The 20,341-nt window shown below is 33.8% G+C and overlaps 2 protein-coding genes across 20 annotated transcripts in view; one reads left to right on the top strand and one right to left on the bottom strand.

Moving 5' to 3' along the window:
• Positions 1 to 8,135, bottom strand: part of sdccag8 (SHH signaling and ciliogenesis regulator sdccag8) — a 93,360-nt gene extending 85,225 nt beyond the window's left edge. For 2 of the 4 annotated variants that reach the window (XR_012388558.1, XM_021480592.2), the window contains exons 1-8: positions 7,921 to 8,135; positions 6,299 to 6,442; positions 4,833 to 4,921; positions 3,820 to 3,933; positions 3,508 to 3,633; positions 2,164 to 2,253; positions 2,011 to 2,075; positions 1,439 to 1,630 (exon numbers count right to left, since the gene is read on the bottom strand). Coding sequence is in view for 2 of the 4 variants with exons in the window: in XM_021480592.2 (XP_021336267.1) it covers positions 1,439 to 1,630; positions 2,011 to 2,075; positions 2,164 to 2,253; positions 3,508 to 3,633; positions 3,820 to 3,933; positions 4,833 to 4,921; positions 6,299 to 6,442; positions 7,921 to 7,984 (884 nt within the window). In the remaining 2 variants the exon portion in view is untranslated. Of the gene's footprint in view, positions 1 to 1,438; positions 1,631 to 2,010; positions 2,076 to 2,163; positions 2,254 to 3,507; positions 3,634 to 3,819; positions 3,937 to 4,832; positions 4,922 to 6,298; positions 6,443 to 7,920 lie in introns of all 4 variants that reach the window. The other 2 variants (XR_012388556.1, NM_001346162.1) reach the window with 2 other exon arrangements.
• Positions 8,136 to 8,496: 361 nt separating this feature from the next.
• Positions 8,497 to 20,341, top strand: part of cep170aa (centrosomal protein 170Aa) — a 91,162-nt gene continuing 79,317 nt past the window's right edge. For all 16 annotated transcript variants that reach the window (XM_073920733.1, XM_073920731.1, XM_073920729.1 and 13 more), the window contains exon 1: positions 8,497 to 8,593. The gene's annotated coding sequence lies outside the window, so the exon portion shown is untranslated. The remainder of the gene's footprint in view (positions 8,594 to 20,341) is intronic.

Below are 20,341 nucleotides of genomic sequence, written 5' to 3'. Positions count from 1 at the left end.
AATAATAATAATAATAAGATAAAAACTAAAACAGTAAAAAGTAAGGTTTAATTTTGATAAAAATTGCACAATTCTAGAAGCATTTACATTTAAAAAAATATTTCATTTAAAGTCTCTCTAGATAAAAATCATTGTCTGATAACATTAAAAAATAGGGCCTTCCACAAGTATATGTTTAAAAGCTTGGTTTTTGTTGCAATATTTACCTTTTGTGGATTCTTCTCCTTTGAGTAAATGTTCATGTGTGAGTCTTGTGCGTTTCTGGCTGGATTTCAAACCGATTATTTTCTGATCCCATTCTGCTTGCCATTTGTTAAATATATAGCCTTTTATTAGTGGCTTTAAATCTGAAGGTGGGATTTTGCACTCCTTTATCTTTGCTGTTAAGGCTGTTTTGGCAGCTTTGTCGGCTTGTTCTTTTCCATATAGTCCAACATGTCCCGGGATTCTTTTTCTTAAAATTTTACTATATGATAAAATTTTCTCTGTAGTTCATTCACTTTGATAAAAATGCCAATAATAACAAGATGCTCCAGTTTAAATGAATTTACTGTTTGTAGACAAGATTTTGAGTCAGTCAAAACAATAAAATTGTGTTCTTCAGCAGCATGTTCCAGAGACTAAAAAAAAAAAAGAATATCTTTGTGGCATTGATGACAAAACTGTTGCTTGGCTTGCCTAAATTTTATAAACTAATATTTGAACACAACTTGTCTGGTTTAATCTAACACTAAAAGCTTAAAGTGGAGTTCAGCCACTTTCATCTTTCAATTAGAAATAACAGCGCTTAAATTGTAAGAAATGTTTAGATTATAGTTCATCAGTTAAGAATTTGTGTCATTTGTTTTCTGTTTTTCAGTTACTCTAAAACAGCTTGCCAGCAAAATCAATTTTATTTATTGATTGACTTAAAATTGTGGAATAAATGTCATTAATTTAAAAGCAAATTTGTATTTGTCAGTATCAGCAGATATCACTCGAAATATCTAACTACAAAAATCAGCAAAAAAAAACAAGCACTTATAAAATGAATTTGCGCAATATTTTTACAAATGATAAATAATAATAATTTTACTTTTAATTAGCATAATTGTAGTAAAGCAACCAAAACTGACAGTAAAGACAACATCAAAATATTTATTTTTCAAATATTTGCAATCTCTACCTATTCATTAAACTATTTATGAAGACTGGAGTTATGGCTGCTGAAAATTCTGCTCTGCTAGTACTAGTATAAATTATTGCATACAAAAATGATCACGGATATTGTCATTTTAATTTATAATAATATTTCACAATTATGCTGTACTTAAAGAACTGGATATTTGATCAAATTCAAAAATATAAAAAAAATCAAATTTAACAACCCAATTTTAGCAGGTCAGCAGCACACATCAGATAATAAAATAAAGAGAGCAAGAAAAGCACACACACTTACTTAGTGAGTCTTTCAATGCTCTGTACATGAACATTGGTGTGTGTCTCTGCTAGAACTGCTTCATGCTGGGCACACTTCAGACATAGACCACTCACACGCTGACCAGTGCCCGCCGCCACAGCCATTGCTTCTTTGTGCCTCAGTCGTTCTTTACTTTCCTCATATTCCTTCTGAATGCAGGCCAAGTCTTTCCTACACAGGCACATGCAAAAAAGACACCGTTACTGTATGGAAATAAAGTATGATGCTTGATTATAATGGTGGATAGCATCACAGTGCAAATACTTCAGAAGCTGATTGTTGTTAAACACTAAAGAAGCACTATACACCACATTGGCCTACACTCCAGCAATGAATTGTTTTCAGCGGTAGTAATTTAAAATCGTTCTCTTACACCATAAGCATGTAGAAGAACACAAGATAAAATTATATTTCATGTTTTATTTTAGTTAATTTTAGCAATGCAAATGAATACAATGTGTAATTCAATCAGCAACCACCCAGATGTTAGAGTGTATTTACTATGATTGGATTCAGTGAGAGAAAACGTTTCAGCATTGAGGTGCACTTACTTCAGGGAGACCACTTGAGCCTCCAGAGTCTCAGTTTGTGCTTGATAGAGACACTTCAGTTGCTCCTGAGATGAAAACACATAACTTTAATGCATTCTGAACTGATTTATTCAAGGCACATTTGCAGCTGCACAAATGTTTAATCACAAATACCATTTCTTTCCTCCACTTGTGGTCCTCCGCTTGATTAACAGAACCTAGTCTTTCCTTTAAAGTGTTTTCTGCTGTGTGTTCCATGTTTAACTGAAAATATATAACAGAGCATATAGTTATTAAATTGAAAAATATGAGACATTATAACAGAATTGTGTGTGTTGAAAATTCAAAGCAAATATAGAGTGAAGATCAAATTTTCATCGTTCATTGACCAAAATTTTAATTTCAGTTTTGATATAGCATGCGGGTGACAGCCTTTTGAGGAAAACACAGTGATCCAAACTAGAGAAAATTGGTATTTGCCATAGAAGGATTTCAACTAAATTTTTTCTAGGTTACACAAGTCAGATATTAACAATAATTGTAGATGCTTTTACTTTGACTCATCTGCAGAAACAAGAAATCGCTAGTCTTCACGCTGTTCTGCTTTGATCTTGAGGTCAGCTCTTTATTGTTCTCTTGCACAGTTCACTGAATGTAGTAAGTTTCTTAGCCATTAGTTTGTCACCAAGGATTTTCCAGAGTTTTTTAATCAGGTTAAGATCAGGACTCTGGGCTGGTCATGTCATTGAATTCATGTTTTTAACATCAAAGGACTGCTTTGCTTATTTTGTAGATAAACGGATGCTCAACATATCAAGATTTGCTAATTCTTTGGGTATCAATAAAGATGCTCTTAAATTGATACTGGGAAAAAGTTGTGACCCAATTTAAAAGAAAAACACCCTTTAAAATGTATAGGATTAGACATTAATCTTAAGTTGTCCAGACCTTTATTAAATTATTATTATTGAATTTAAATTTGTAAGGCACGTTTGTACTTGCAATACACACAAAAATACATTTTATATCTTTTTTGTCTTACATGAGGTATATTATTTTTATTATTATTAATGTTATTTATTCACTTTATGGTTTTGAACTGATTTGAAGCAATACAAAACAGTGCAGGCTCTCTTCGAAAATGCTATCCTTTATACAGATACAGATCGTTATACTGTTCAGTGAACTGGAACTGGCAACCGTAAGTTAGGGCACACACTTTTTCACACACGGCTATGTAGTTTGACATTTAATTTTTACAAATTGCATTATGTGTTTACTTGTGTTATCTTTGACTAATATTTAAATTTGTTGGATGGTCCGAAACATTAAAGTGTGACAAACATGCAAAAAATCCCCAAAATAAAAAAAAAAAAAGGGGGGGGGGGGGCAAACTTTTTGACACCACTGTATATATAGTATGTATAAACTGACTGCAGGTTTTAATGTCATACATTTTCATAAGACATGCAATTATACATCTTCAATTTCATTACTAAAAGTCTCTATGATACATACTGTGCTATCAACAAATGTGTATTCTTTAAGCGTGTCTTCAATCGTCTTTGCTTTCAGCTCATGGTGTAGTTTCTCATTCTCCACGATCACCACTCTAACTCTCTGCTTCATTTCCAGGAGCTCCTCCTTAAAAAAACAAACCAAAAGTAATATTAAGAAGAAAAAAAACAGAGCAATAACTATGAACAAAAAAACACCAAATGACCAGATGAATAACACTTGCTTCATCTAGGAAACCCCTCATAATCAGACTCACTGAATTAATTAAGATAAACTCATTGATAATATCTCATCTTAATTAATAGGACTGACCTTGCAGAACTTGACCTCAGCCTCCAGGTGCTGAATGTACTCAGACTGGTTGTTTATGATGGGAACCAAGTTATGAACACCAGGCTGACTGCTACTGCCATCATCTGTGGCTCTCTGCTAGACAGCACAATCAAATCAGGTCAATATATATGATGTTTACACAGGTTTTTTTTTTTATTAATACTGGGCAAACTATAATTAAAAACAATACAACTAAATTAACAAAAGATGAGTGCCATGGTTTAAACTTAGAACATATTAGATTAAATTAAAATACTAAAAACATGTTCACTGGAAACAGAGGTAATAATAACATGCACATCTTACAAAAACTGTGCTTCACTAATAAAGCCAGGGGTTTCTAAATGGAAATATATTTTGGAATTTGCATATTAAGCATTGAGATTCTAACATAACATGTTTCAATAATTTACTAATTGATTTACATTTATTTGTAGCTAATTAAAAAAGCTAATTTAATCATTTAATTTAGCATGTAACCGGTTCTGATTTTCATATAACATTTTAAAATCAAATCTTTTTTTCTAAAGTTAATAAAACAACACATTTTTAGAAAGGTCTAATGGCTTCATTTGATGTCTGTTCTGTGATAAAAGTGATCAGATGACAGAGATGGTTTGTTACTGGTGAATGTATATAAGAAGTGAAGTATTTAGATGTCACACAATGGCTATATTTCATATAGTGCATAATCAAAATCTAAAATGAACCTTCATTTTTGTAATCAATTTCAGACTCAAAATAAAAATGAGTTGTTAACGTAATCTAGAATTAACAAAATTAAACAAATTGTTTAATTTTACGATTTAAAATTGTTTTGCTCTCTCTTGATCCATTATCTTTTTTAAAAACAGACAATCCTGATTTTTAATGATTTCAAAAAATACACAATTTGAGTATGTTTTTTAAGTCTATGTTAAGTTTTCAAGTCTATGTTAAAAAATGGGGGTGCTACTCAAAAGGTAAATTAATAAACAATAAACAGAGTGTACCTTTGCTGCCAGTTTCCTTCTGGAAGGGGAAAGTGATTGAATATTGGCATCCTTGGTCTTCATTTGAAGCAAGGAACGCAGCTGACTGACTGAAAACAAAAAAAAAAAACAAAAAAAACAAAAAAAAACATAAAATTATCTTGAAACATATAAATTATCCCAGAGATGGGTTTCGGCTGGAAGGCAATCCGCTGCGTAAAAACTAGCTGGATAAGTTGGTGGTTCATTGCGCTGTGGCGACCCCGGATTAATAAAGGGACTAAGCCGACAAGAAAATGAATGAATGAATGAAAATCATCTGTGGTGTAAAGTAACAAACTACAGATATTCAAATTATTGCAATCAAGTAGTTTTTCCTCAGGAGTTGTACTTTTTAAAGCAGTTTAAAAATGTGCACTTTTACTTTAGCTTATGTTATTCATTTTATCTATAGTGATTGCTAAGTAAAATATTCAGTCCCGTGATTTTCACCCAATCAAGTCATTCATTCATTTTCTTTTCGACTTAGTCCCTTTATTAATCTGGGCTTGCCAGAGCGGAATGAACCGCCAACTTATCCAGGATATGTTTTACGCAGCGGATGCCCTTCCAACTGCAACCCATCACTTGAAAACATCCATAAACACTCATTCACACACATACACTAATGACAATTTACCCAACCCAATTCTCCTATACCGCATGTTTTTGGACTTGTGAAGAAATCGGAGCAGCCGGAGGACACCCACACGAACACAGAGAGAACATGCAAACTCCACACAGAAATGCCAACTGATCCAGCCGAGGCTCTAACAGCGACCTTCTTGCTGTGAGGCGAACATGCTACCCACTACGCCACCGTGCAGCCCCCAATCAAATCATAAACAGAAAAATCAGACAGACTGACCTCAAGACACAAATGCTTTATCAATGCAGCAAATATGTGTAGTGTGTAAGCATTAAAAGTGTCCAAGAAGATGCAAAAATCAACAGACTGCATGTCACTGATGAGAACATAAGGGATGCCTGCTGTACGATAACTGAAATAACCTTAAACAATAACTAAATGCACTAATAATGTTACGTTTTCAAATACATGCACAACCTGCATGTATTCTTTTTAAATTAAAATTTTTAGGCTATAAGGCAAAATTATTTTCACAGCGTAATACTTTACTAATAGTATTCTTGAGTAATTATAAATGGGCTACTTTTTAATCATACTTTCAGTAGCATTTACAAAAATTACTTTTACTCTACTTGCACTACATTTTTGTGGGGGGTGGGGAGGTGTTGGGGGCAATTAATCCTACATTACCTTGAGTATGATTTTCAGTACTCGTCCCACTACTGAAATCAATAAACACAAAAATGTTTAAATCTCTGTATAAGCTGGTTTAAAACACGGTATAACCAGAAGGATGCCACCAAGTCCTTCATAATGCTAATTTATCAGAAAAGTAATATTCTTCCAACATGATGTGTACCTGCTTCACTCTGCTGAACTGGAGAACAAGGGTTTTGTTGCACAGAACTGAGCAACTCCTGCTGGTTTGGTTCTGACGTCTCGGAGTCAGAGCTGTGGCCGGCCAACATGCTGGACAGATGCTGGATACTGCGGTTGGCTCGCTCTTAAACGAAATAAAATGCAAGTGAATAGATTGATTTTATTGTGCAAAATAGGAGCTTCCAATGCTTGAATAAGGTATACTGCAGGTCAGTGCAAACGGGTGCAGAGACCTCAAGGGGATGTTGGAATAAGAAAATGTTTGGAGGAAAAAAAGCATGATATACAGTCAAAGTCAGAATTATTAGCCCCCGTGTTAATTTTGTTCCCCAATATCTGTTTAACAGACAGAAGATTTCTTCAACACATTTCTAAACATAATAGTTACATAATAGTAACTCATTTCTGATAACTCATTTATTTTATCTTTGCCATGATGACAGTAAATAATATTTGACTAGATATTTTTCAAGACACTTCTATACAGCTTAAAATGACATTTAAAGGCTTAACTAGGTAAAATAGGTTAACTAAGCAGGTTAGGGTAATTAGGCAAGTTATTGTATAATGATGGTTTGCTCTGTTGACTTCAACTGTAAATAAATATATACACAAACAAAAATATATATTAGGGTTGTTCAAACTCGGTCCTGGAGGGCCAGTGTCCTGGAGAGTTTAGCTCCAACCTTAAGCAAACACACCTGAACCAGCTAATTAAGCTCTTGACTAATTATACTAAAAATTTCCCTGCAGGTGTGTTGAGGCAAGTTAGAACTAAACTCAGCAGGACACCGACCCTCAAGGACCGAGTTTGGACACCCCTGATATATACAAACACATTAAAAATGGATTCAAACAATAAATAAATATTTGATGAAACTAATTTTACAATAGTTTTACATTTGCATGTTCCTTCAGTGGCGACTCCTAATTACTAAAGAGGCTAAGCCGAAAAGAAAATGTATGAAGGAATATTCGTTCAGTGACAATGTGTGCCAGGCTTCCTATATTGTTTACCATAGTACTTTGAATATTCCGTCTGAAATCACATGCAAGTATGACTTAAAAACAACATACTATTTATTTGACTGTGAACAATGTTGTACTTTAATAGTCATTGGCTGCCAATATGATTTCACTATTTGGAGTTTGCAAAGAATACTTTAATGAAATGATATTAAGAAGGATAAAGTTATAATGCGTGAATATAAAACCAACTTTAGCTCAATAACTAAAACACGTGTGAAAATACACATATCTGAACTCAAATATTTAATATTTTCTAAATAATATTTTGAAACAATTTATGATAAAAATAAAGTATAAATACGTATAGGGACTATAGCATCTTGGTTCAGGGGATCTGAAAGGCTGAAAACTCCTGTTTTTATTATATATTGGTAAAAAAAAAAGTGAACATTTTAGCTAACTATATGCTAATGTAAAGAGTTTGGTACAGTTTCACACACACAAAAAAAATTATGTTGCAATGTATAACACCCGGTCAGAAGCTCATTGTAAGTGTTTAGAAACTGGTCATGCTGCACACTATTGTCGTTTTAGAAGAGCAACACAGGCTGAAATGCAGCATCAAAACATCACCTCTCAGCGTCTTCTGCAGTGCTCCTAATTCCTCTTCCTCGTCTGACTCCAAGGACGGTTTCATTGTTGCCTAAAACGCTTAATGAACGCCAATGTTGTTTAAAACAAACAACACAAATTCTCTTACTCGATACTTCAACAGCTGCAGTATTTTGTTATCAATGAACAGCGTCCAAAAAGACGTCAACGGTTGCATGGCAGACGAGCGCTTCCGTAAACCGCTTATAGGCAACTGGAACTTGTAGTTTTTACGATATCAAATTCGCTTGGTTAGATTGTTGAAAAAACTACAATGCTGTAATTTCCGCTAAGCACAACGTTCTCGTAGAGAGTTTTGTTTATTATCGAAGCATGCTTATTATTGTAAACAGCATATTTACAGCCAAAATTCATTAACAGTCAGTCATAAAAAATTTATATTTATGAAATATTGATGCGGAATTCATTGTATGAGGACACGCCCACCGGACTGTGTTGGAACTGCAAACGCTGTCCTACTTGCCTGATTCCAGGCTGCCGTATGTCGCCGCTATTTGTTAGGAATAACGTTATTGCTGCTGAGCAACTGAGGCAAATAGGAGACGTGGGGATACACACTGGGCTGGGCTACGAAAACCGTTTAGCTGCTGCATTGAAGCCCGGGATAAAACTGACAGCGAAAAGAAGAACAAGGGTGAGTGAGCGATTTGATAATAAAAAGAGCCGTTCTTATATTTCGTGCATGCAACGATGAAGCGTTTATTATAAGGCTAATGTATTGATGCATTTGGTCGTGTTCAACCTTTTTTTTCGCACAATGCTGTGGTGTACAGAATCCATGCTTTTCCCGTGATCTGATCTGATCGTGTGCTCAGGATACCGTAGATGTAACAGCAGGACACTGCTAGCCGGGTCGATCAAATTGAATGAACACTGCCTGCCTTTATGTGTGGTTTTGTATCAATGTTGTGCCTTTCAGTGTTCGCGATTCTTAAATGACTTATGTTTTCATACTGTGAGGTATTAATGTATGCTTTGATATCGAGTTTGATTATGGGTGCGCGTTGAGGAAACATCACTGGTCACCAGTTTCCCTAAACGCGTGGCATCTTGCTTACTATTGTAATATTAGCTCTCGATCGCAGCGAAGCACTAAAAACATCAGTAGCCTATTTCAGTAGTGGACGTCGGATGGGTAGGAGATGTGGATGATTTGCCGGGTACTGGTGCACACTGTGAAGGGCACTGCGCAGAATCCTTTGTTTTGACAAAGGCTCTTGTTTTGTTCTGGTAACGTTACATCTGGCCTACGTTTGTTTTGATTGCAGTATTATTATTATTATTATTAAAATATTAATACTTTTCAGCTATGCAAAAGGTTTATACGTGCTATTAAATGTTTTCTGCATCCGTATTTTATGAGGTGATTATCAAAATAGGCAATCTTATTGACAGTGCACTGTCTAGTGTGGTTGATTAAGTGTAGATTAATAGTTAAACAAAGGTTTTTGTGTCATTGTTAATTTTTTAGAGATTATTTTTAACATGTTATTGATACTACAATCTTAAAACTGTATATAGAGTAGGCATGGGATGATAACCGGTTTCAATGTTTACCACAGTTTGGAGAAGTCTGTCAGTCTGTCAGAACGTTTTAAAACCATCATGTTTTTCTGTTATACCATTTCTAAGGTATATGTAAGTTTTATGTTTTTAATGTTTTTAAGACATTACTTAGAAATTATACTGGATATTATATTTAGTTTTTTCAGGGTGGTATCTCGGTATATCCAGCTGAAAAAACCCTCCAAGTCTAAATGCTGTTACAAAATATTTTCAAATGTTTCTTAAAATAAATATATTGTGTTCAGTGGAGAAAAAAAAGTATTTTTTTTTTTACCCAGACATTTAAAAATAACTTATTTTAGAGCAGTAATCACAATACTGTGATTGCATGAAACAGTGATGCTTTCATTCAAGGTTATAGGTTACTGTCAGAATATTATACCGACCCATGCCTAATATAGAGACTGTCTTAAAAACTTTTTTGGCAGCATTTTTGAGTCACATTAAGATATTCAGTGAGCTGTGTGTTTTTTGAACTTTCCTGAAGAGCGGGTTAAAATGACAGTTTACCAAGAAATAAAATGTAACATGCTTATTAAATTACCCACCCTTAGGTCATCTACACTGTAAACGATTTCTGTTGTTTTCACAGTATTATACTGCATTTCTCAACAGTTTTTTACTGTATAAGCTGTGCACAGTGTGTTACTGTATATATTGTTGTTTTCACAGTATAATAATGTATTTTCAACTTTTCTATACTGTGAACATGGTTAACAGTATGTTACTGTAGATTTTATAATGAATTTTGGGGAAAAATCTGTTACTGTGTATCTAAATACAGTACTGCAAATGACCAAGAACAACTCCACACACACTATATATTATGATTATTATGTTTATTTATTTTTAGACAAATAATTTTGTGAAGTAAATAACCTAACCAGTTTCTTCAGACTGTTCAGTGCATTAAACTGTCCCCTGGTTTTCCATTTTTGGGTGCACTTTATAAGGCAACATGGAAATATTAAATAATATTTAATAAACATAACTTTGTGCTAAACCAAAACGTAAATTGGAACAAAAATAAATTGATTCACGTAACCAAAGACTGTTAAACACACAAAATGATTTTAAAGTCAGCTTAAATGTCAGAGTGACCAACCTGCTTTAGACGGATTCAAGAATATTGGGCACCCATGGGCCACCGTAGAGGTCACATATCTCCGCATTTTCAAAACAACATTTTAAAATACGCACTATCTTAATAAATAAACCACAGAATTGAGTTTAAAACAACTACATTCTCGCATGAAAAACGGTTAAAACTTTATTTCATAACACATTTATTATCTAGTCATCGAAGACAGGGGATGTCTCAATAATGTCTAGGCCGATTAAAGCATGAGGTTTGCCGGATACATAGTGATGGAGCGCCGTCATCCCCTGGAGGTCAGAATCTCCCCTATCGGCAAAGCACACTTAAAATTAAACATGATATCTAAAAACAAACCACAGATTTGAGTTTGGAAGAGCTACATTCTCGCATGAAAAACAGTTAAAACTTCATTTCGTGACATATTAAACGCAATATTTATGATATGATCTGGCTTTTCTCATCCGCCATTACGTTATATTTGCTTGTTGGTGTGAAATGAACTCTGGGAGAAAAAAATATTAATTCTCAAAACACTTCAAGCGAACCTTATTCTTATTGTTAAAGTCAGATATATGTAATATTTTCGCTGGTAAAGTGAGAAGAAAAAAACAATATTACTATTTTATCAATATCACGTTTGCACTGGTTCGGTTCAGCACACAAACGACACCGAATCGGATTGAACCGTTTGCTCGGGAATTATTTTATCACACGTGTTTACAAGCACATTATGTGTATAAATGTGTGTGGCCGAGCAGTATAACGAAATAGTAATGACTGTTGTGTCTTACAATAATATACAAAAAGGAATCGGTTTTAGGCGGATTCGACTCTTTACTGTTCTAAGGAGCCGATTCATAAAGCCGAGCCGACTCGATTCGACCTTCACCAGGCAAGCAACGGCTCTCCTAATTTGAAATCCACCTGTCGCCTTTTCTTCCAGTGAATTCATCCTCGGTAAGTGTTTAAAAGTTAAATTCTGTTCGTTAAAGGATTGTTTTGTGTATATTTACGTGTAGTGTGGGTGTAATTTAAAATAATTAACCAAGTTACTTTAGTTGTACTGTAAGTTAGGTACTTATGTCACGTTATTCGACGCCAGACCGTGTTTGTAGTGTTTGCGAGGTATTAGATAAGGTAATTACAGTGAGTTTATCTTGAGTGAGTTTTTGACCATAGTAACGTTAAGTTACCTGAAAAAAAAACGTAACTTTTACTTGGGGTTAACTGCATTAATGAATTCTCTATTTCAGCACAACACTGAGATGAAGGCAAAGTCACCATGAAAAGTTAAACGTTTAACGTTAAGGTAAGCTCTGGTCTTCATGTGGTCATTATGACTAAGTTATCATTATGGTTAAATTTGTAAACTGTAAGTTAGTTATTCAAACTAAACTCACAATGAAAGTCTAACTGTTTTATTAAATTGAGCTGATAATAAAATTCAGTTGATGTCTTTTAAGCTAACGTTAATATTAACATAATTCATATTAAATGTCTATTTCTCACTGGTTAATGAGCTTATTGTATAACGTTATTGTGTCATTAATTGTACATTTTATTTTTGGTGTTCAGGTGTAGGGAATGATTTGTATACAAATTTATTTGAACCCCATACAGATTTGTATGGTTGTACCATAGATTTAGATTATTAAATGTTAAGTCTTATTTTACTCTTATTATATTTATCTTTTTTGCACCTTTAGCAATTGATGCTGAAAAACTGATGCTACCAATCACTCCTCACTTGATTATTCAAGGTAATGTTGATGTCTTCCTTATTTTTATTAGATTTTGAAATGTCAAGTTGTTCACAGATTTGTTGTGAGGAGTTTCATGTACAACCTCTTTTTCTCCTTCTTCCAGTAGCGACGCAGTGGCACAGTAGGTAGTGCTGTCACCTCACAGCAAGAAGGTTGCTGGTTCGAGCCTCGGCTGGGTCAGTTGGCTGAATACAATGGCATAATGATTCTGCTTGCTCACAGGAGGTACTTGATTTAGTTTTCCTCAAGCGATACATCAGTTTTTATGAGTAATGCGTGACACTTGAATTGAAGGGACAGTTCACCCAAAAATGAAAATAATGGCATCTTTGGCATCCTCCACTTGTTTCAAAGTAGTTCGATTTTTTTTTGTTCCATTGAACACAAACTCATATTTTTTTTTAAAGAAATTTGGTTCAAATATGGATGTCAATAGTTTCTGGTTTCTAACATTCTTCAAAATATCTGCTTTAGTGTTCAACAGAAATTTAAATGGATTTAAAACACATGGAGTAATGGTGGCAGAATAGTAAACTATCCTTTTAAATATTTTATTCTGAGACTTATTTATATGTGTCTTGTCTTTTGCCATATTGTCTTTCTAGCTCAGATTGTGATGGACCTGGAATGTGACACCAGTTACTCTTAAGTCAAGAACCAAATAAAGCACAGATGTGGAGGGATCTGCAACTAAACTAACTGGAGGAAAGGAACCTTTAGGTAAAAACACCTGCTTTATTTAGATCTGAAGTATTTTATTTGGCATAGAGTATTATTTTTTATTCTTATTCTAATTTTATGTTATGTATATACTGAATATAAGTCATTTAAATTTCACAAATGATTGAATATATAATATCATCTAGATGTCTTATTTTTTATTGTCTTAAACATTGGTGCTCAACCCTGTTCCTGGAGATCGACCTTTCTGCAGAGTTTAGCTCCAACCCTGATCAAACGCAACTAAACAAACTAAATAGTATCTGAAGGAGCACTTGGTAAATAAAGACAGGTGTTCTTGACCAAGGTTGCAGGTAAGCTCTGCGGAAAGGTAGATCTCCAGGAACAGGGTTGAGCACCCCTGATCTAAATGCTCAAAAATGCTGTTTCAGAGGTGAGGTTGGATGTAGTTCAGAAATAGATTCATTAGGATCAATGCTTAAAGTAAACGTTTACTTCTCTCTGTAGACCAAACATGCTTAGTATCCCACACATTTTAATGAATTATTTATTTTGGTTACTTTTACATCTATATATGGGTAAGCAAGTATTTAATAAATAAAATTATTTTAAACCACTTAACCAAATGACTCTATTACCCTAGCTTCTGGGAAAAAAACATGTAAAATAACAGATTTATTTATTTTTTTTTTCAGTGTGGGTGATCATACTACCTTGATGTCCAACAAAGACTGCTCAAGAGCTCATTTGATGGCACATATTCTGTCCTGTCTACATCTCTGACAAAGTGCTTCGACATCAGTGAGTAATAAATCTTCATATTATCATGCATTAAGGATTTCTGTAAGCCTATCTTTAATGTTAGTTTGTAATCAGCAGTGACTGTTTTAAAATTTGGTATTTAAATTATTCTTAAAGTTTTACTGATGCTGTGCACAGTAACGTTATGATGATTTAATTTGAGGAAATGTCACTGGAGAGGTGTAATAATATTTATTTGTCTCACTGACATGCCATCACTGCATATTGAAATACAGTAATACGAATTGACCGCAAAATATTATCACAAACATTTCATGTAATAGACTGCTTGACTACTCTTCATTTCTTTGCTCAACTTTAACACATTTGATCGTGTCGCTGCACCTCTCGGCAGATTTTGCCAAAAATGAATGCTTAGTGATTACTTTGTTTTATGCGAACCAAATGTCAGTAACTCATCATTAGCATTTTTTTTTTTAAATCACCCATGGCTTTCATGTTCTCTAACGTAATCTTGTCTGTAAGTTAGAAGTAGATTTTCACATGTTAAAAGCCTAAAAGTACTTGATTAACATTAGTCACGTTAAATTAATTATTTTATTTATTTATTTATTTATTTTAAATATGTAGCCTCTTAAGGTCAGAATTAACTGTGTTCACCCCTCTTAAATTCGTGGAAGCGCTAGTGTGGTCATGGAATCAGATATTCAAGCTATACAGTCAGACATTAAGTTAAGATGAGACTAGTGATTAGACTATGTGATTAGTTTTTACTCCAGTGATTGATTTTGCTTGTCGTTTTTGCAGGATCATCAGAAGTGCTCCTGCCCTTTTTCACTGTCCCTTTTCCACAACATCATTTGGCCTTCATCATTTCGTGTCTTGTAGCAGTATTTTCATCTGTTTTTAAAATTGTAATACTTTTTGATGCATTAATTGTTGACTGGTTTTACTGATCAATTTTTCATTAGTGTTCTGTTGCTGTGTTATATTGAATAATTGCTACTGTTTCAGTATGGTTTACACAATAAACGTTTATTGTGAAGTTTAAGTTTCAGATTCTTTATTTTTCTTGTATTTCTTGAACAGTTAAAATAACATTTGTGCAATTTTTGAACTTTTTTTGCTCATTATAAAGTAGCACTGTTAAATACAATAAAATAACATTTAATAACTGTAAAATACTATACAGTAATAATGAAAGTAACATTAAAATACCGTAGATCTGCATGGTAAAAATGTACAGTAAAATACTGTTTTCAGTTTTGCAGTATGTGTATTACTACTGTAATTGGTGTTACAGTATAAAAAGAAAACAGTAAAATGATGTATTACATTTTACAGTAAATCTAATACTAAAGTAATTAGTATTACAGTAATGTTACTGTTTTATGAAATACAGCAGCTACTGGATAATTGTTGCCAGTAACTTACTGTTAATTTAACAAGAAATCGTTTACAGTGTACTTTATTTAATCTTCAATAGAACATTACAATCTTTTAAAGCTGAAACTGTGGTGTTTAGACAAAGATAAATGCATACTCATGGCTCCTGATGGTGCAAGTTATGAGGCAAATTGATCATTCTGTGTAAGAAACTAAATATAATTTAGAACAAAATTGCATGTAATATTAATCCTAAGCCTCATCAAAGTCAGCGCCTTTACAACAGTCTGAAATACAAGCTTCCTTTCACATAAAGACACAAAAGACAGATTTTTTTGGGGGGGTTGAACACAAGTGAGCTGATATTGATTGTGTACAATGTAGAGAGAGGACACATGTGTTTTATTGTTCCTCAGAATTGTACTTTTGCTTATCCTGTATGCTATAACATATGTAAAGTTTGTAAACAAACAGCATCAACACAATACATTAGTGTTCGCATGCTCCACACTATCATGAATGCTCTCAAAGGTTTCTGTGTCCTGAGGCTGTTGTTTAAAGGTAGTAATGCTTTGTAGTCTTGTATTTTTGTAGTGTTTTTCATGCACAGAGCGATTATTCATTTTATGAATCACCAAGGACTTCAGTTTCAGCTGAAAACATTTGGGTGGCCTGAGTGTGAGTAAATTAACAGCAATTTTTTTTGGCTAAAGCTGAATTGTGCTTTTAAATGAATGTTATTCAAGTCTTCACCACTTTCTGCAAGTTTGGAGTATTTTTTCAATTCGACCATGCTTTGTATATTTGTCAGTATAGAAACAAACAAAAAAAGCACTATTGATTTGACACATTTCTTTCTCTAAACCGCTGTAATTGTTTTATAATCATTTCAATACCCATATTTAATAGCACTTGGGCAGGGTGTGTTGACTTCTTCCCATTTTTACTTTTTGACCCTGTTTTTTTTTCTTTTTACAATTCCTCTAGTGTATTTTGACTGACTAATCTGTACTTTTCCTTCAGATAGAATAGTTTTCAATCTAAGATATGAACCAACTGTTTGTTTATACATGTCGTGGTCCAGATCCTGTTTATAATGCATTATTTTGGGCATCATTCTTGCATTATCCTTGGCTAAAACCCAATATAGTCACTGTAATGACACAACAACAATAGTAGAGCATTCTGGAAGCTGAAAACAACAAAGAAAACCAGATTTAAAATGAATGAAATTAACATAATATTATATATTATTATATATCTGTCATGATTCATGAGACATCAGGATATGTCTGATCCCAAACAAAAATCTAGAGAAATGTAGAGACAATGCAGCAACTCTCTGAGACTCAGACCAAAGCATATCCCACTCTCAATCTAGGGCTTTCACTAGAAAAAAAATCTGTCTTTTGTGAGCCCTGGGCCTCAAATCATTAATTATTTATAAGTCAGCATCGCATCCTCTGTTGGATCCTGTTGACTGACCAATCCAGAGAGCTTCCTGTTGTTAAACGGAAGTGCAGAGTGAATGTGGATTTACAAAGAAGCCACGTTCACAATTTTTTACTCACAAAAACAGTATTATTTGGAAATTAAATCATAAGTGCCAATTGCCAGCATTAATAAACGCTACAGAAAGACTATACAGATGTATTTTTGTTAATGTTTAGGTTAAATGTAGTTGTTGTTTTTTTCTTATTCCACACACTACATTGCAATTCAAATAAATGCTGTTTGTGTGTGATGATCAGAATATCAGGTCATCTTCAGGCCAGTCTGGACTCTGCATGCCCACTGGCTAGCATAATCCTAGTCTTTAGTTCTGACCTATATTTTCCGATCCATTATTTGTCTACAGTCTATATCATGTGTGCTGATTGCAACTGGTAATTGAATTAGGAATTGGTGTTTAAAGGTATATAATGGCAGAGTAAACACTTATTGATCATATACTGCACAAACACACAGTTGTTGTTTCATTCATTTTCTTTGATCTACTGCTATTTTTCACCAAATACAGTCAAGAAAATGCTTAAATTCAAAAGATATTTCAGGTTCAAATATAAACAGGGCCTTACTTATTTAGAGTTATCTTAGAAATACGTTAATTATTTAACATGGAAGCATTAAACTGATCAAAACTGACAAGAAAAAATGTTGTTCTTAAAAAACAATTAATATTTCAAACCGGCTTTTTATTTTAACTTCACTCTAAAAAATGTTGGGTTCAACACAATTGATTTGTAAAGGAATTAAGGTAGCTTATTAGTTAGAACATAAAACAATTAAGTTGTCTCCCTGAAAAAATCCATACATTTTCCATCCAGTAAATTTGTTCAGCACCAAAAAAAAAACATTATATATATATATATATATATATATATATATATATATATATATATATATATATATATATATATATATATATTTACGCAATTAAATGCTATTGAGTTAATCCAACATGATTTTATCAAATAAAAGTTTAATGCATTTGTATTTTTATTTAACTTAAACTCAAAGGTGTAATAATATCATCTATGTCTATTACTGTATGTGTTGTACGTTTCAAAGTCTCTTAGTTTTATGTGAAGTTATTCTAAAAGAGCCATTTTAAGCATATTTCATTAGTTAGATATACAGGTGATTCTTAATTGAGACTGATCTTAGAACTAATTTTAGGACAGCAACAAACTGCATTTTTTGCCAATTAATCTGCCAACACTCAAAGCATGGGTGCTTCTGCAAGTTGGTAATCTCAAAACTCATGAATTACTAAATGTAAAACAAACAAATACATTAGCCAAAGAAATGACATGAGTTGTGTTGTTTCAGCTCATTTTAAACATGTAGTTTGAACAAGCAGCAGTAATCATTTTTTTGAGTATATATGCTTTGCGCAAAATTGTTAAGCAGCTGCAGCACACTGATAAATAATCTTAGAAATGTTTGTTGTTTTCCAAATCAGCAAATTAGAAGGATTTCTGAAGCATCAAGAAAAATCTTAAAAGCTTAATTTTATTTTAAGTTCTATGCTTCACATTGTTTTAACTCTATTTCTGATTACATTTATTGCAGCCTTGTTAATAATAAGACACAAACAAGAACAAGAATAAAATCTTTACAATCTTGCCGCCCCCAAACGTTATGGCAGCATAATTCAAACAATAAATAGCTTAGTGTAATCTGAATGGGTCTATCTTTGTAAATTACCACCATCTCGGTAAATATGCAGCAGAAATTCCCTTTGGTTAAAAACATTTAATGTTTGTTGATTTGCATAAGCAGGTCTGTTGGGTCAAGTATGTCATTATGCATGTTTATTACCATCCAGCGGGCACATTTTGTTGTTTCTGATAAGGTCTAGTCACAAGTGTATTACGTTTGGATTAACGATGGATCTTTCTTCCTGCGTATACGTCATACGTCAATTTGCATATCACTGACGTCATCACGTTCTACCGTTTCTGTTTAACAGCATATGGTTAATAAAGGGGTATTTATAATTGCACTACACTTTATATAAGCATGTTTATTTAACTAAATTTATTGCTGTTTGAATACAGTATGTCATTATAGATGTGTAGTGAATGTGCAGTAATTTCTCATATGTAATAAACTCAGACAAGTTCAGAAACTGTCAATAAAATATCTGTGATTGTGAACAAGAAAAAAATAAACGGTCCAATTAAATTGTTAAAATAAAGGAGAAGTACATAGGTTTGACTGTACAAGGGAAATACCTTCACACTGCCTGTGCTAAATTATTTGTCGTCGGTACGCAGAGGGGTGATCTGCTTTCGGGCTGCAGGTTGGAGAGGCTGCTGTACGAGGACTGACTGGGCCGCCTGTCAGTGCTGTGAGGCGGGGGAGGGGCCGGCGGCATCACACGCAGCTCGTTGAGAAGAGTAGGGACGGTACAGTATGGACAAATGACAGTCTAAAAAAAATTCTTCAATAACACACAAAAAAGTCGCTAGATTTGTCGCTAGGGGGGTCTGAAAATTCGCTAAATCTAGTGACAAAGTCGCTAAGTTGGCAACATTGGCGGCAAGCAATCAGAATGAAGTAGTCCACCGCTTGAGAGATGTTCAGAGAACACAGACGTGTGAACTTTGGTTCCGACCACAGTTGTTCCCAAGAGTTTATTGAAAATCGCGACGACGAGGGGCCCCCTAATCACGCGGGGCCCCCCCGCGGTGCGTGCCCTGCGGGCCCGTCCGCTACGCCACTGGTCACATACTGTATTTATAAGGTAAAATTCACCCAAAAATGTAAGTTTTGTCTTTATATAATGATGTATTTGCGGCCGGGAAATAACACGTGACGTGAGCTGCTGACTGTGCGGGCACGCCACGCGCCCTACTTAATGATAGACTTGAGCGCGTCTACTTTAGTGAACAGGACCCGCATGTGCTGTGAGTAACAGGTAATAAAGTTGTAAATAATATTCAGTTTTGGGCACAGAGTGATCGATTGAGAGCTGCGCACAAAGTATGAACAGCACTTAGCAGTGAAAATGAAACTGAAAGTGTGCACATTTAAATAATCATATCGCATTTTAGAGTTATGACTGCGACAAGCATTTGATGTTTTTTCTTTCATAGTGAACACATAGTTGTGCATGAGAATAAATGTTTACAGTGTCAGTATAACTACTCTAGCCTATGTAATGTTGATTTTACCAGTGAATTAAATGGTCTCATAATGTTCTCAATGACAGATTGCAAGCATAGGCCTATATCTCAAACATAATTCAACATCAGAATTATTATGTAGAAATAAGTAGAATATAATTGTGTATAGAAACCAGTAGACCTACACATAATATTAATATTGTTGTTTTACCATATGTTTGAGAAAAACAATAATCTTATATTAAGCTTTATTTTACATCTACAGAATCGAGAGAGAACCTTGATCTTTATTTTAAGCAAAAAAATCATGATTGTCATTTTAGCCGGAATCGTGCTGCTCTATCCTGAATGACAATTAACAGATTAACATGATAACTTTCTGTTGTGACAATTATATTTAACCCTTTAACTGCCTTACAAAAAAAATAAAAAATTGGATTGCATTTCTTAACTCTCAATGTCGCTAGTTTACACACTCAATGCTTTTTTAA

This window comes from Danio rerio, chromosome 13 (assembly GCF_049306965.1).
Source record: "Danio rerio strain Tuebingen ecotype United States chromosome 13, GRCz12tu, whole genome shotgun sequence".
NCBI lineage: Eukaryota > Metazoa > Chordata > Actinopteri > Cypriniformes > Danionidae > Danio > Danio rerio.
The sequence above is the reverse complement of the archived record's forward strand: the minus strand, read 5'-3'. Positions and strand labels throughout refer to the sequence as shown.